The sequence below is a fragment of the Eleginops maclovinus genome, chromosome 20, assembly GCF_036324505.1.
Source record: "Eleginops maclovinus isolate JMC-PN-2008 ecotype Puerto Natales chromosome 20, JC_Emac_rtc_rv5, whole genome shotgun sequence".
NCBI classification, from domain to species: Eukaryota; Metazoa; Chordata; class Actinopteri; order Perciformes; family Eleginopidae; genus Eleginops; species Eleginops maclovinus.
This window is the reverse complement of record NC_086368.1, coordinates 13,821,405-13,834,157: the sequence shown is the minus strand read 5'-3', so window position 1 is coordinate 13,834,157 and position 12,753 is coordinate 13,821,405. Positions and strand designations below refer to the sequence as shown.

The 12,753-nt window shown below is 38.0% G+C and overlaps 2 protein-coding genes across 6 annotated transcripts in view; one reads left to right on the top strand and one right to left on the bottom strand.

Annotated features, from left to right (window-relative positions):
* The window catches only part of LOC134882585 (RNA-binding motif, single-stranded-interacting protein 2-like), a 24,279-nt gene extending 16,702 nt beyond the window's left edge, over window positions 1-7,577 (top strand). For both annotated transcript variants that reach the window (XM_063910382.1, XM_063910381.1), the window contains exons 8-14: window positions 118-161; window positions 368-461; window positions 994-1,044; window positions 1,305-1,415; window positions 1,559-1,639; window positions 3,033-3,120; window positions 3,786-7,577. In XM_063910382.1, the coding sequence (XP_063766452.1) occupies window positions 118-161; window positions 368-461; window positions 994-1,044; window positions 1,305-1,415; window positions 1,559-1,639; window positions 3,033-3,113 (462 nt within the window). In that variant the 3' untranslated portion in view covers window positions 3,114-3,120; window positions 3,786-7,577. The remainder of the gene's footprint in view (window positions 1-117; window positions 162-367; window positions 462-993; window positions 1,045-1,304; window positions 1,416-1,558; window positions 1,640-3,032; window positions 3,121-3,785) is intronic.
* faim2b (Fas apoptotic inhibitory molecule 2b) lies at window positions 5,678-12,753 on the bottom strand. 4 transcript variants are annotated; one of them, XM_063910385.1, is made up of 13 exons: window positions 12,534-12,753; window positions 11,876-11,924; window positions 11,452-11,519; window positions 11,294-11,358; window positions 11,156-11,209; window positions 10,915-10,965; window positions 10,757-10,796; window positions 10,624-10,661; window positions 10,438-10,525; window positions 10,256-10,351; window positions 10,000-10,053; window positions 9,750-9,895; window positions 5,678-8,351 (listed from the first exon to the last, which is right to left on the bottom strand). In XM_063910385.1, exons 1-13 carry the CDS (start codon window positions 12,546-12,548, stop codon window positions 8,336-8,338), a joined length of 780 nt encoding a protein of 259 aa, XP_063766455.1. In that variant the 5' UTR covers window positions 12,549-12,753; the 3' UTR covers window positions 5,678-8,335. The 4 variants fall into 4 exon arrangements, with proteins under 4 accessions (XP_063766455.1, XP_063766456.1, XP_063766453.1 ...); XM_063910386.1 differs by having other exon boundaries at window positions 11,876-11,921; window positions 12,534-12,737; XM_063910383.1 differs by having other exon boundaries at window positions 11,294-11,519.

The following is a 12,753-nucleotide window of genomic DNA, read 5'->3' as shown; positions in this document are numbered from 1 at the left end:
TGGAAATTAAAGCAAAAACATCCTTCTCAATCCTTGCTTCAGGACTGTTTTTACTACAGGCTGCGTTGGTGTGTGCATGACTTCACTGTTTATGAATTCTTTTTATTGTTTTCCCAGGGAGGAATGACGCTTGCGTATGACCCCACAGCCCTACAAAATGGGTGAGTGGTGTGCATGGACTGACTGAAAACAGTCCCAACCCTGCAGGAAAATTGAGTTGTACTCAAACCGTAGTGAAGTGCTGCCCTCTGCTGGGCATTACATCGCCACAGAAATGCTGTTGATGCAGTTACAAACATTCTGCAGACGGTTGACATGGTGTGGCTGTCTTCATGTTTGCTTTTGCTTTGCTCCGTCTGTTCGACAGCTTCTACTCCTCACCCTACAGTCTGGCTCCAAACCGAATGATCGCCCAGACCTCCCTCTCACCCTACATGCATTCGCCTGTCTCATCCTACCAGGTGGAGCATGTCACTGTGTTTATAATTTAAATACCGACTCAAATCTGCGTAAATGGAGAACACTAGCTCAGTTAAGATTTCCAATATGTTATTTTCATAGCTTAGGAAATCGCAATCAAATGTTGTGCTATTTTCTAATAACTATATATCTATAACAGCATTCCCTCTTTTTTGTCTATGGCGCAGTTACAGACGTCATACTTGATGACATTATAAATGTGTTAGAAAATGGTCCAATGTTGTTTCTAGTTTTGGGCTGTTTTAAGCAATAAAAATAACAGGAATTTAGAAACTGTGCGTTGTTTCCCTTTAATGCCAACATTGTATTTTCTGTGGCTTTTTCTGTGCAAAACTCCTCATTATGTCACATGATGTCAGTTAATAGACACTCAGGGAGCCCCACAGCTCAAAGTACAGGTTCTCTGTTGAGATTATCATGACCCATCTCTGCATAGTTACACAATGAGGGCACTAAAGGAAGCAACACTAACTGATTGGAAATTAATTTCATGACGTGTTTCCTGATCTTTAGGTGCACAGCCCGTCCTGGATGCACCATCAGTCATACCTCATGCAGCCAGCTGTGAGTATCCCTCATCCATCTCCCCCCGTATACCTCATTTATGCTTAGAGACTTCATGGGAAAAAAAGTTTAAATGTAACCAAGAACATTTGACAAGGTTGTCACTAACTGAAATCCAAGTTCATCTTTACATACATGAAAGCTTAACTGTAGTTCCTGACATATTTATGTGTGTTTGGTTCACTTGTGATGGATTTTAAACACTTTACATTATTTGTACTGGCTTTAGACTAGAATTTAAGTTGTAATATGTGTCTCAGGGTACAGTTCTTACCCCAACAATGGATCACGCCATGTCCATCCAGCCCACGTCCATGATGGGACCTCTCGCTCAGCAGCTAAGCCACCTGTCCATGGGCAGCACGGGCACAGTCAGTACCAATCACACACTCACACACACTACGCACAAGGCCAAAACTTGTCCCCATAACTACCTGTCCTGATAATTACAAGGTGAATTATATTTGTCAAATACTATACAAAATTTGTGTTTTCCTCTCTGCCTTCCCTACAGTATATTCCGGCCAACACGTCTATGCAGGGGACCTACATCCCCCAGTACACCACAGTGCCTCCCTCCAGTGGCCCAGTAGAGGTATGAAGCTAGCCTCGACTTCAGCTGCTTGCATTTTATATTTACATGAAGGGGATGACTACGTATCAATTAAAACTCTGATGGGGATGTATTTACAAAAAATGTTAGCGTGGCAGGTCATTTGGGTTTGAATTTTAGGGAGTGGCAGAGTCGGTAAGAGATGAACAAAAGGTGTCTTGGGCTGGACATTGGCCATGTGCCCTGAAGGTTTGTGTGGTATTTTATAACAAGTGGTGGCTTAGCTTCAATGATTCCTTTAGCGTCCTAAGATTAATACGAAAACATATGTTACATCAGGGGGTCATCATTGAAAGTGGTGTGTTGTCAATACAGTGTATGTTTAGGTCGTATTTTGGAAACATCAAAAGCGGGACTAGCAAGTAATTCAATGTTGTTGCAGAAACTTGAAAGGACAGACTTCTTTAAAACATGTTTATTAATTAACTGGTTGATTGTTAAGTTCATGACCAGGACTCACTATCCATTCAATCATACATGATCAAACAATAATTACTGACACAATTATTTTATGATGAGTGAATGAGATGAAGAGTAGAGGACTCAATATCTTTTAAATATTTTGAGTTAGCTTATGTCCTTACTGTTATAGAAGTCATAGTAAGTCTTAGTAAACATTTAAATATAAATACATTGTATTTTACACATTTTGTTCTCCAAATATTAGTATTATAGAGATTTTCTCACTACAAACATATTTAATTGTCTTCTAGCAGCCGCAGATTTGCTAAATTAAAATTTGTAATGAGTGTATTTTGCCTTTTTAAGCCTTTATCTTTGAATCATAAATGATAACTGTTTATTGGTTCAAGGAATGTATTAATATCATTTACTGATATTATCTGTATCTGTATCGCTTCCTCCGCTATTCAACCAGAACAGCCTTTGCCACTCATAAATGAGAGCAGCAGGTTCCTGACTCAGCACTCTGCAGGAGGCCGGCTGAGCCTGCGGGAGTCTTGATTCATTTATTTGGAGGTGGAGCTCAGTGATAGCTGTGGGAGCCTGCAGGCTGAGCAAGGCAGTGAATGAGAAACAAAGACAGGTTTATGAACGGGAAAAGGAACTCAGGCTGTGATTGGATGGGTGAGAAGAAGTGGGAGTGGAGGGAGTCGAGTAAAGTTAGGGGTTTAAAGTAAGATTTACCTCAGCCACTCCTTACATTGTTACACAAGATAAATGTTAAGCATGCCTTTTAGTAAACACGTCCTGCAGTTCGCACTGGCAACATATTTGACCTGTTTTGTTTGTTGTTTACTTTTGGTTAATTCACTCAAAGATATTTAAAGTCTTGGATTTAGTGGGGAGGGCAGCTGGGAAAATACATACTGTCTTTCAAAGTTTCTTTGAATAACGTCTCCTCTCTTTTATTCAGGAGAATGGGGGTCAACAGCAACAGGTTGCCTTGGAGACACCTGCAGAACACACAAACTACTCGTACCAACACACCAAGTGAAGCTAAGGTACGACTGCTTATCTCGCAAATAACACAAATGTAGGCAGATATTTCTGAAAATATGTAACCGGGAAATTCATGGAAAATTGTGTGTGTGTGTGTGTGTGTGTGTGTGTGTGTGTGTGTGTGTGTGTGTGTGTGTGTGTGTGTGTGTGTGTGTGTGTGTGTGTGTGTGTGTGTGTGTGTGTGTGTGTGTGTGTGTGTGTGTGTGTGTGTGTGTGTGTGTGCATGTGTGTGTGTGTGTGTGTGTGTGTAAACCTTATAGCACATAATAACACAATTGTTTCCAAACAATATTTTCTAAGTGTTAAAGAAATAGTTTGACGTTTTTGTTTCCTCCTATTCAGCACTTGGCCGAGGTTTTAGTCAGGCTAATCAGTCTCAACCTTCTTCTATTCTTAATCCAAGCTAATTAGCTGGTTGGTTCATCTTCAGGGATGCTTTATTGTAAGAGATCAAGGAGAATATTAAGTTACTTACACATTTGCATAGTCATAATTTGACATGGTGCATTTATTTGTATTATTGCACAGTCCAGACATATCACTTTTTCAAAGAATGATTTGTTGTAATGAAATTCTTACTGTGTGAAAGCAACTTTACAGATGTGTTGTGAGCTGAACAAAGGTTGAGCAGGTACAGGGCATTAATCCTTAGTTGTGTGTTTTCCAGCTCCCAGCAGGGTGGGGCCGAGAGCACCAGATGAATCCACCAGGCGGGATTCAGCTGAAAGATTACGGTGCTCCAGACCATCTTTAAGCAACCGGACTTGAAAATGGATAACAAAAGGAATGTGTGTGTGTGTGTCTGTGTGTGTGTGTGTGTGTGTGTGTGTGTGTGTGTGTGTGTGTGTGTGTGTGTGTGTGTGTGTGTGTGTGTGTGTGTGTGTGTGTGTGTGTGTGTGTGTGTGTGTGTGTGTGTGTGTGTGTGGTTTTTTTTTTTAAGGAAAAGGACAACACTTACATCATTGGACTTTCCTGCTCACATCCTCAAGAGTCGATCAACCAAAGGTGGGAATCTTCACCACAGAAGCTTTGATCTATTTTGATAACTGAAAAAAAGGAACGTAACAAGAAGTTTAAGAAAAAAAAAGGGGAGGAATAGACACAGAGCATTATTTTTGTGCACGTAATATAAGAAATTCTTATTTTTTAAAAAAGCATTCTGGATGTTTCAGGGTGATTCAAGAAAGAGTTGAAACACAATGTGTCTTTTTTTTTGTAAAATATGCAAACTTTTATTTTTATTTCCTGATGTCTGTTGTTTGATGTTCTATTTGAAGCAGCGGGGTGGGGGGGTGGGGGGACACACTTTGTATAGATTTAGAAACGTACAAAACACTTTTGCTGGTCTGATGTGTCGAGTTGTAACCGTGGGGAGGCATACCGTTTAAAGCTACTTCTCTCTGTAACTGCTGCAGAGATTTCTATTCACGCACAGATGAAAATTACTATGATTATAGTTTATTCAGATTATTATTTTACATTGTTCCTTAAGTGAATAAAAGACAATCAATCATTTATATTTATATTTTGATTAAGGTTCTATTTTTCAGAGTTTTTAGATCTGTGAAACATACATTAATAGAAAAATACATTGTTTAATACTGTAGTCTATAAAGATGTGATGCAACTGAGTTTACCCCTCTCATCTAACTCCAATATTTGGCCAATTTTAGTAGTTTTGATGCTTATATGACTTTCAATTTAGTCCTGTATGCACCATCAAAATGACAGCTGTTAGTTTTATTAGTTTTCCTGCCTTGTTATAATGTAACTCCATGTTACTTGCGTGTCCATGAGAAGTGGTTTTAAGCGGTTTTGCTGTGGCAAACCTTCAGGTATCATTAAATTCCTCCTCTGTTATGGAGGTAAGTGAAAATGCTTTAGTTCTAAGCAGTTAGATTACTGAACGATTATTTGTACAAAGAGCAATGCAGTTAATAAATTAAGATATAGATATGATAAAGCAATGAGGGAAATCAAATAGAGGACTAACAAGATCCCTGAGAATAATTAGTTTGAAAGGAAAGGGAGCTGTAAGTCTTTTTTTTCAATGCTGCTGTTGTCACCTGAGTTTGATTCTCTGTCAGTGATTTTTTTTTAGTTTGTAGAAAATTCAATGTTTCTGTTTTCTTTTGTCTGTCACTTGAAAACCTTTTTGAGCTAATTTGCCTTATTATTGATGAATTTATCTTCGATGTAGTTTAGATTTTAGTTGTAGATTTTTAGCTTTTTACAGAGTAGATTTGTTTCTCTGCGTAGGGATTGATGTTGTTTTCTTGTGCACATTAAGTTTTCACTTGTTTTTGTTTTCACACAAATTTCCGTTCCACACCTTGTGTCGTCTGTCCTCATACTGTGTCAGGTCTGTCTATTAAAAGGCTTCCAGAGTGGAGAGTTATACCAAACAATGACTTCATTAGGGCTGATCCAAAAGATTCATACAATGCTGCATAAGTGTTGCGGCTTAGAGAGGCTTCGCAACCACAAGCCCTGGGTATGTTTCAGTCAGTGAGTGGAGCACATTTCACCACATACAGTGCATCCAAATATGTTCAACTTTAATTTATGCAGACATCTAAAACTGTAGATATGTAGATAATAGAAATAATGGTTTTACAAAGGACTGCTCACTAGACCATGGAAGTGCCATTAATTACAGCCTTTAGTGAGACAGCAAGTCTGAATGAGTGATCCAAAATTCTGCAAAAACAATTTTTAGCTAAGCCTTAATGTTTTCTCTGAACAAATTGCCTAATCTCTCATAGGATGAACACTAAGTTGTATATACTGCAGACATGGAAACAGGCATGTTTGAAATGCCGTGTTGTGAGTTGGTTGTCACATCGGTCGTGTGAACAGTAGGGTTAAGAGGAGCTCGTCTTCCCACTCTTCCACCATCCATAAATGCTGTGTGCAAACGTCTTTATCCACATCGCAGTTTGATGATTCTGTTTCTGACTCTTGACATTTTAAAAACTTTTTGCTGTGTGTTTGTATTGTTAATTTCCGCAACCAAAGATGTTGTTGCCACCCGTCTTTTAGCTCTCTGTCAGAGATAAACCGCTCCCATTGCTAGACAAAATTCCCCTTATCTGCCTCCGACAGATTCACACAGAGAAAGATCACAATAACAGTGGTGACGTTCACACAATATTCCACATCATTTCCACAGTTTGAGGTTTTGTGAGAACTTTCTTTGAACTGAACTGTGTACTTTAAAATAAACATGAATAATCTGGTTTTGTTGATGTAAAAATAAGCAGAGTTTCCCTCAGTATATGCAATGGCGCATTGATGTGCCTGTAAACAGACTCATTATAAACTTTATTGGCCTCTGCAGACACCCAGCAGGAAGCCAAGACTTTTACGATGGTGAGAGTTTTCAGACACGAGAGCTAATATTGTAAATAGTCTTTTTTCCCCTTTCACCTCCTCTGCACACATTTTCTTTTTTTCTCTCCTTGTGTGATTTAAAACAAATGATTTATAACCTGTCGAGATAACACAGTGACTAGCAAATTTTTCAGATTCAGTGCTCATGAAGGAAAATGTCATGGATATTGTTTATATGTTCAGAGAAATAATATTCCATATATTAGCCATCACTTTAAATACAAAAACAGGATTTTGAAACTATGAAATGACCACTTGTTACAAAGCAGTGTTTATTTAAGTATATTGTTTTAAAACTTCAGCAGTGATAATATTACAGGAAGTTTCCAAAAAATACAAAGTTAAGTTACATTTAAAATGTTGAGATACTGAGATCAATGATATACAGTAGAAGATTATAGAAAACAATCTCCTTGCACTTAATACTTTAAGTCCACAACAATTTGAAAATGTTGTTTTTATCCATCCTAATGTAGATTTGATGGCTTATTTCATAGCTTCAAAATGTTTTGCTGCTAAAACAGGATTTCCAAACAGGTCGTTAGATGTTGCCCAGTCTGGATTTTCAAAATGTCACTCTTTAATTTCAGTAAGCTTTTTTTGTTTCATTTTGAACTTGATGAATCTAAATTAAATTATTTTGTTTAGCAAATAAGCAATAGCTTTTTTTTTTTACATTATTAAATCATATAGTTGTTGTCTTACGGTGACATTTTTAAAAGATTAAATAATAACAATGCATTGCTCCACACTGTATGAACCAAATGTGTGTGAATCCAAGACATTTTGAAAATCCGAAGGGTTTATTTTCCACTTGCTTGTGAACAGTTTTCTTATTTATACAAGAACTCATTTTGTACAGTTTTGTTAAGAGGAAAGAGGTTTTGATATTTGGTTATTTTGCAAAGCCACTTGGCTACTGTTGTCTTCCTGAGCCAGAGTTGCTAATTTGGCTGTAACTTGTGTGTTTTTTTATTGATTGAGATTAGATTTTCCTTCTTCTTGGTTTTCTCTTTGAATTTGAATATGTCATTTTTTCGTTTTTTTAATAAAAGCCTTGTTTCAATGATTGGCTGAACTGTGTTTTTCATTATATGGCTAAAGGTAACTGTGTAAATGTAATGGTCTCTGGCCTCTGCTGTTGTTGTTGCTTTCGCTTGATCAATCCCTGTGCCGTGTCATCACAATACATCTGTATCTATTTCTGCTGCTCAATAGCTCAAAGCTGATGACCCGCTTGTTGCAGGTTGTGGACGATTGTAGTCCAAATGTGTAATCTTGACACTTCACACTAAAATCCTGAAAAAAACTCTTCTGCACATTTTAAGGATTAAAGGAGAAAGCAGTAAAAAAAAAAAGATGCTAGGTTAATATAACATACTAAATAGGTGTAAGGGCTGTATTCACAAAGTACTTCTTAAAAGATATTGTTTTAAAAATAAATGTTATATTTAAATATAATATTTAAATTTACTCATTTGTAAAATGCGACAACAAATCAAAATGGATAAATAAAACACGACACTTAAATAAGGGTTTTCTAGAGACTCAAACAGTTGGTTGGCGGGTGGGAGTGTGTCTGTGGAGGAGATCAGTAAGGTAGGATGGGGCAAGGTTATGGAGGGCTTTGTATGTCATGAGGAGGATCTTGTACGGAATTCTCTGGGGGGTGGGGAGCCAGTGGACCTTGACGAGGACTGGGGTGATATTGTCACAGATTCCGGTGTAGGTGAGTAGACGGGCGGTGGAGTTCTGGATGTATCGGAGATAATTGATGATTTTTGAGGGTGAACCAGAGGAGGCTGTTGCAGTAGTCCGGATACTTTAAAAATCGGTTTCGCTAGAAAAAGGAAGGAAATGGTATTGACATTTCTTTTCTAAAACCAAATCAACAACCTTACTAATCTATCCCAGCATGCAACAGTGGTCCGCAGTCCATTACAGGGCTAACACACAGGCACACATCCATTCACAATCACATTGACAATTACAGTAAGAACTAAATTAGTCACTGGCCTCTTATATGATTGAGTACCTAAAAAGTAAAACATTATAATCCCCATTGTAAACTTTCTCAGAACTGTCAGACAAACTACTTTTCATGTGTCACTTTTATTACAATAATGTCAGAATCACAGACAGACATCACTCAGTGTTCTTACAAAAATAGTTTTAACATGCCATGTGCTTTTTTTTTCACTATACAGTTCGACCATCCTAATGCTCTTTTCTGATCTTCAAATAGTTTACATTAAATGATTTTCAATCCCACCCCAAAGGCCACATTTAAGTTACAATACACATTGCAACTGTCCCCCCCACCCAAACACACTCTGTGGGGTGGTGGGGTCACAGTAGAGCAAAAACAAATGCAGACCAGAGTAGAGTGAAATACAGTGTGGCTATGTCAGGGCATAGCCACAAAACCAGCAGCAAGACTAGTGTCCTCACTGAACCGTATAGCCCTGGCTGAACTGGTTGTTGAGCTGGTGGAAAGATTATGGCTCAATTCCAAACCACACCCTACCCACTCCCACTCAGTGATGGAGTAAACTCCGTCTGTAGTCACACTCGCAACTGAATGAGGCTCCCTTCTTTCCGGTGGGGGTTGTGAATACAGCGGCAAACTTTGGGACGAACTCCCCTCTCTCCGACCGAAACAGGAAATAAAGTAACTTTTTGTAACAACGGTTTCAAATCAGCATCTCTTGGTCAAAAAATTAAATAATAACTAAAATGAAACTCCAAAAATCTTCACTAGCGTTTCTTTATTTGCAAACCTCTTTTATTTTAAAAATATATAGCCTAAAATATAAGCTGCTTGGTTTACGCACTAGTCTGTAAATATACACAACTTTATTATTAAATTCACACCGTATACTAGAAACGAGTACTATATTCCTGAGTAAAACAAATAAAAACGTATCAGTATGACGACATTTAATGTGTATGTTGATTTGCGCAGTTCGCCAGTCTAAATGTTTGCAGGAACTGTTCGTACACAGCATGTTTCAGGACGGACACACACAGCAGTGAGTCCGGTCAAGGTAGAGCATCAGGTGAAGTCAGGTGCGCTGCAGACTCACTGTTGGAGGGCTTGATTACCCACTCCCCCTCCACACTCGTTGGATTGGAGCGGCACTTAATGGGCGGACCCTCCGCCCGAACGCGCAAACGGAGGGGTAGTGTGTAGGGGGCGGTTTGGAATTGAGCCTAAAAGCGAGGAGAAATTCTTCACCTGCGGCCTCCTCCAAAGATCTGTAGAAGGAAGCTGAACAGGTAGATGATGTCAAGGTAGAGGCTGAGGGTGGCAAAAACATATTCCTCTGGACTTATAGTGTAGCGCTTGTTCCCTAACAGCAACTGTGTGTCAAATGCCAGGAACTGTGACAGAAAAGAAATAGAGAAGAAAGAAGGACAGCAAATTAATTATTTCTGAACAAAATTTCAGCTTAACAATGTTAATGTTTTCACGATCTGCTTCTCACCAAAGTAAAGAGGATGGCTCCACCAACAGCGTACAAAGCATGTAACCAGGGAACCTGTGGAACAAGGTAAACAAAGCATTACAAAGCACTGTTAAGAAGTACAGCATGATGCTAATCTGTTTATCTGTGAGGCTAAGCCTTTCTCGTAAACGCAAACACAAATACAGCCAGCAGGATTTACCAGCGACTGGGGTTAGAGTCATAATTATTCACAGCTATTTTAGAGTTTTTTTTAGGAAGTTGTGCTGTAACTTACATATCCAAAAGGTACGACAATGGAGAGGGTGATGGCACAGAGGAGCATGACCATGCACAGAGAAAACAGGACGCCATGGCAGGAGGTGACGTCAATCTGCAACAGAAATGAATGCATGATGGATTCATTTTTCTTTTTGAGTTGTTTAAAATCACATTATAGTTTGAGTAGTTTTTTCTTACCTTGGTCTGGAAGCTGAAGATGGTGACTGAGAGACACACCAGAGATGTGATTCCCAGACACAGAACCACTGATTTAGTGTTGTAAAAGCTGCAGGAAAAGAAGGAGTCTTTTATTCTAGAAATGCTTGGATGAGTTGAAATCAACATCTAAGACATCTAAACACACAACTAAATCACAATATTTACCTCGACACAAATCCCATCATGCTGGCCATGCTCAAAGTCTGAGGATAAACGTAAAAAATATCAAAACAATTAAGGGTTATGTTGAGCGTGGAAGTAAATATCAAATGATGTTTTCATGATTAAGAATACTCACAAAGAGAACTAGCAAAATTATATTCCAAGGAAACTGCCTCCTGTGTTGATGAAAACGAACATTACTTTGTCAATGTTAAGTCACAAATGTACACACAGTAATATTGGTGCAACTTAATTAATAATTCTGTTAACAATTTGAATGCAAAGGAGTGTTACCTCAGGTTTCCACAGCAGGACAGTGCAATGTAGGTGGCAAAAAACACGAGGCTGTCAACAAAAAAAGGGGGAAATGGCGTTACAAATCAGTAAATAACTCATTAAAAAGGTGACAGTTAAAAAAAAAAATTTTAAAAAAAAGATTCAACTTTATTGTCATTGCACAGAGTACAAGTACTAGGACAACGAAATGCGGTCTCTGCATTTGACCCATCCTAGTGTTAGGTGTGTTTTCACTTACTATGATGCCATGTACAAGCCTGGATGAGTCTGGATGTAATACCTCACAGGAGCGCTGTAGAGACACGATTTCAATGGGTTTCATTTATGTTTTTAGAAATTTGGTTTAAAACAAAAACTTTAGGAAAAGAGTAGTTACCAAAATGAGAAGAGACTGACAATGGCCACCGTCACAAACAGCTGAACCATGAGGATGGCGTAGACCTGCAGGAAGACACGCATCATGTCAAAGCAAAGGAAGAGTCTCCAAGATACAGTAAATGTTATTCTGCTGTCGCTTCTAATATAAATCAATACCTTCCTGATGAAGGTCCGCCGGATTGTCTTGTCGTCCCAGGCGAACTGGGCCTCCATCTCATTATAGCCTGAAGAAACAGGCAAAGAGGAAATGTGAGAAATTATTTTATTAAAAACTGAGGTTGTACATACATAGTGTTTTAAAATTCCAGGAAGTTATCATGGGGAGGCAGGTTTGACTCCTAATAACTAGATGTTTAAGTACTTTTCAATGAAGTGTGATATTATGATTTTAAAAAATCAACATTCCAAATAAAACACAAGTAGTAAAAGAAAAATACTTTCAATCAAACCAATCAAAGCATTTACTGTGTGTAGTAAGTCTAGGTAGAGACATCATGGTCCTATATACTTTAATAGTGTTTGTTGATTTATAAATATTGGAATATTCCATTATTCCACAGTCCATAAAGAGAGCTTTTACCTGCAGTCACCTCCTGATAACTGGGCGGCTCAGTTTCCTCATCCACCTGCTGAGAAACAAATACAGTTTGTGGGTTCATAATGATGTTAAGTCTGTTGCATAAAAAAGAACAGCTGTTTTTACAGTCTATGAAGTTTTTGAAAAATACTATATTTGCTCTCAACCACAAACTAGCCCAGTCCTAATTTGGCTTTCACGTTGTTAAACTGTATTAAAGTCTATAACGTATTAGATTTTACTTTTAAAGCTGCCTGCAAAAAAAAGTTCCATCACAGATTTGTCAACAAAACAGCCACCATGTTTGATTGGGTCAAAGGATTAGGATGGATGAGATGGGCCTCCATCTTTTTGTAACCAGCATAGACACACTCTTTAACGTACAGTAAAACCAAACAATTCCTAAAATTGCTCTTTCACACATATTATTATATCATTATTTATGTGATGTTGACATTAAAAGGGAAATAGTTGTTGAAAATAAATATTTCAATATACATTTTTGTGCATCTCTGAGTTCTATTTTGGTCTTGGTTTTGGATCGAGTTTATTTTAATTTTACAAATTTGCCTTAAAATGTGACTAATCTTTTACATGAATCTTTACACAATACTATACAAAGCTGTGTTAAAAATATAAAGCTGGAAAGTTAAAAACATACCTTTCCCTTCTTCATTATGTCTTCCCTTTTTGCACCTTTAAGTTGTTTTGAAGTCAAAGGTAATATATGTTTCTTTCTTTATAATCCAAAATAGGAAAATACTTTAGCTCCTCTTGTCGTGTGTTGTGTCGTTTGTGTGGTCCTAAACACGAAGAGACTGTTGGGTAGAGTAGCTCTGAATTTATCTCCAGCGTGCGGATTACACTGAAGCTTTATATGG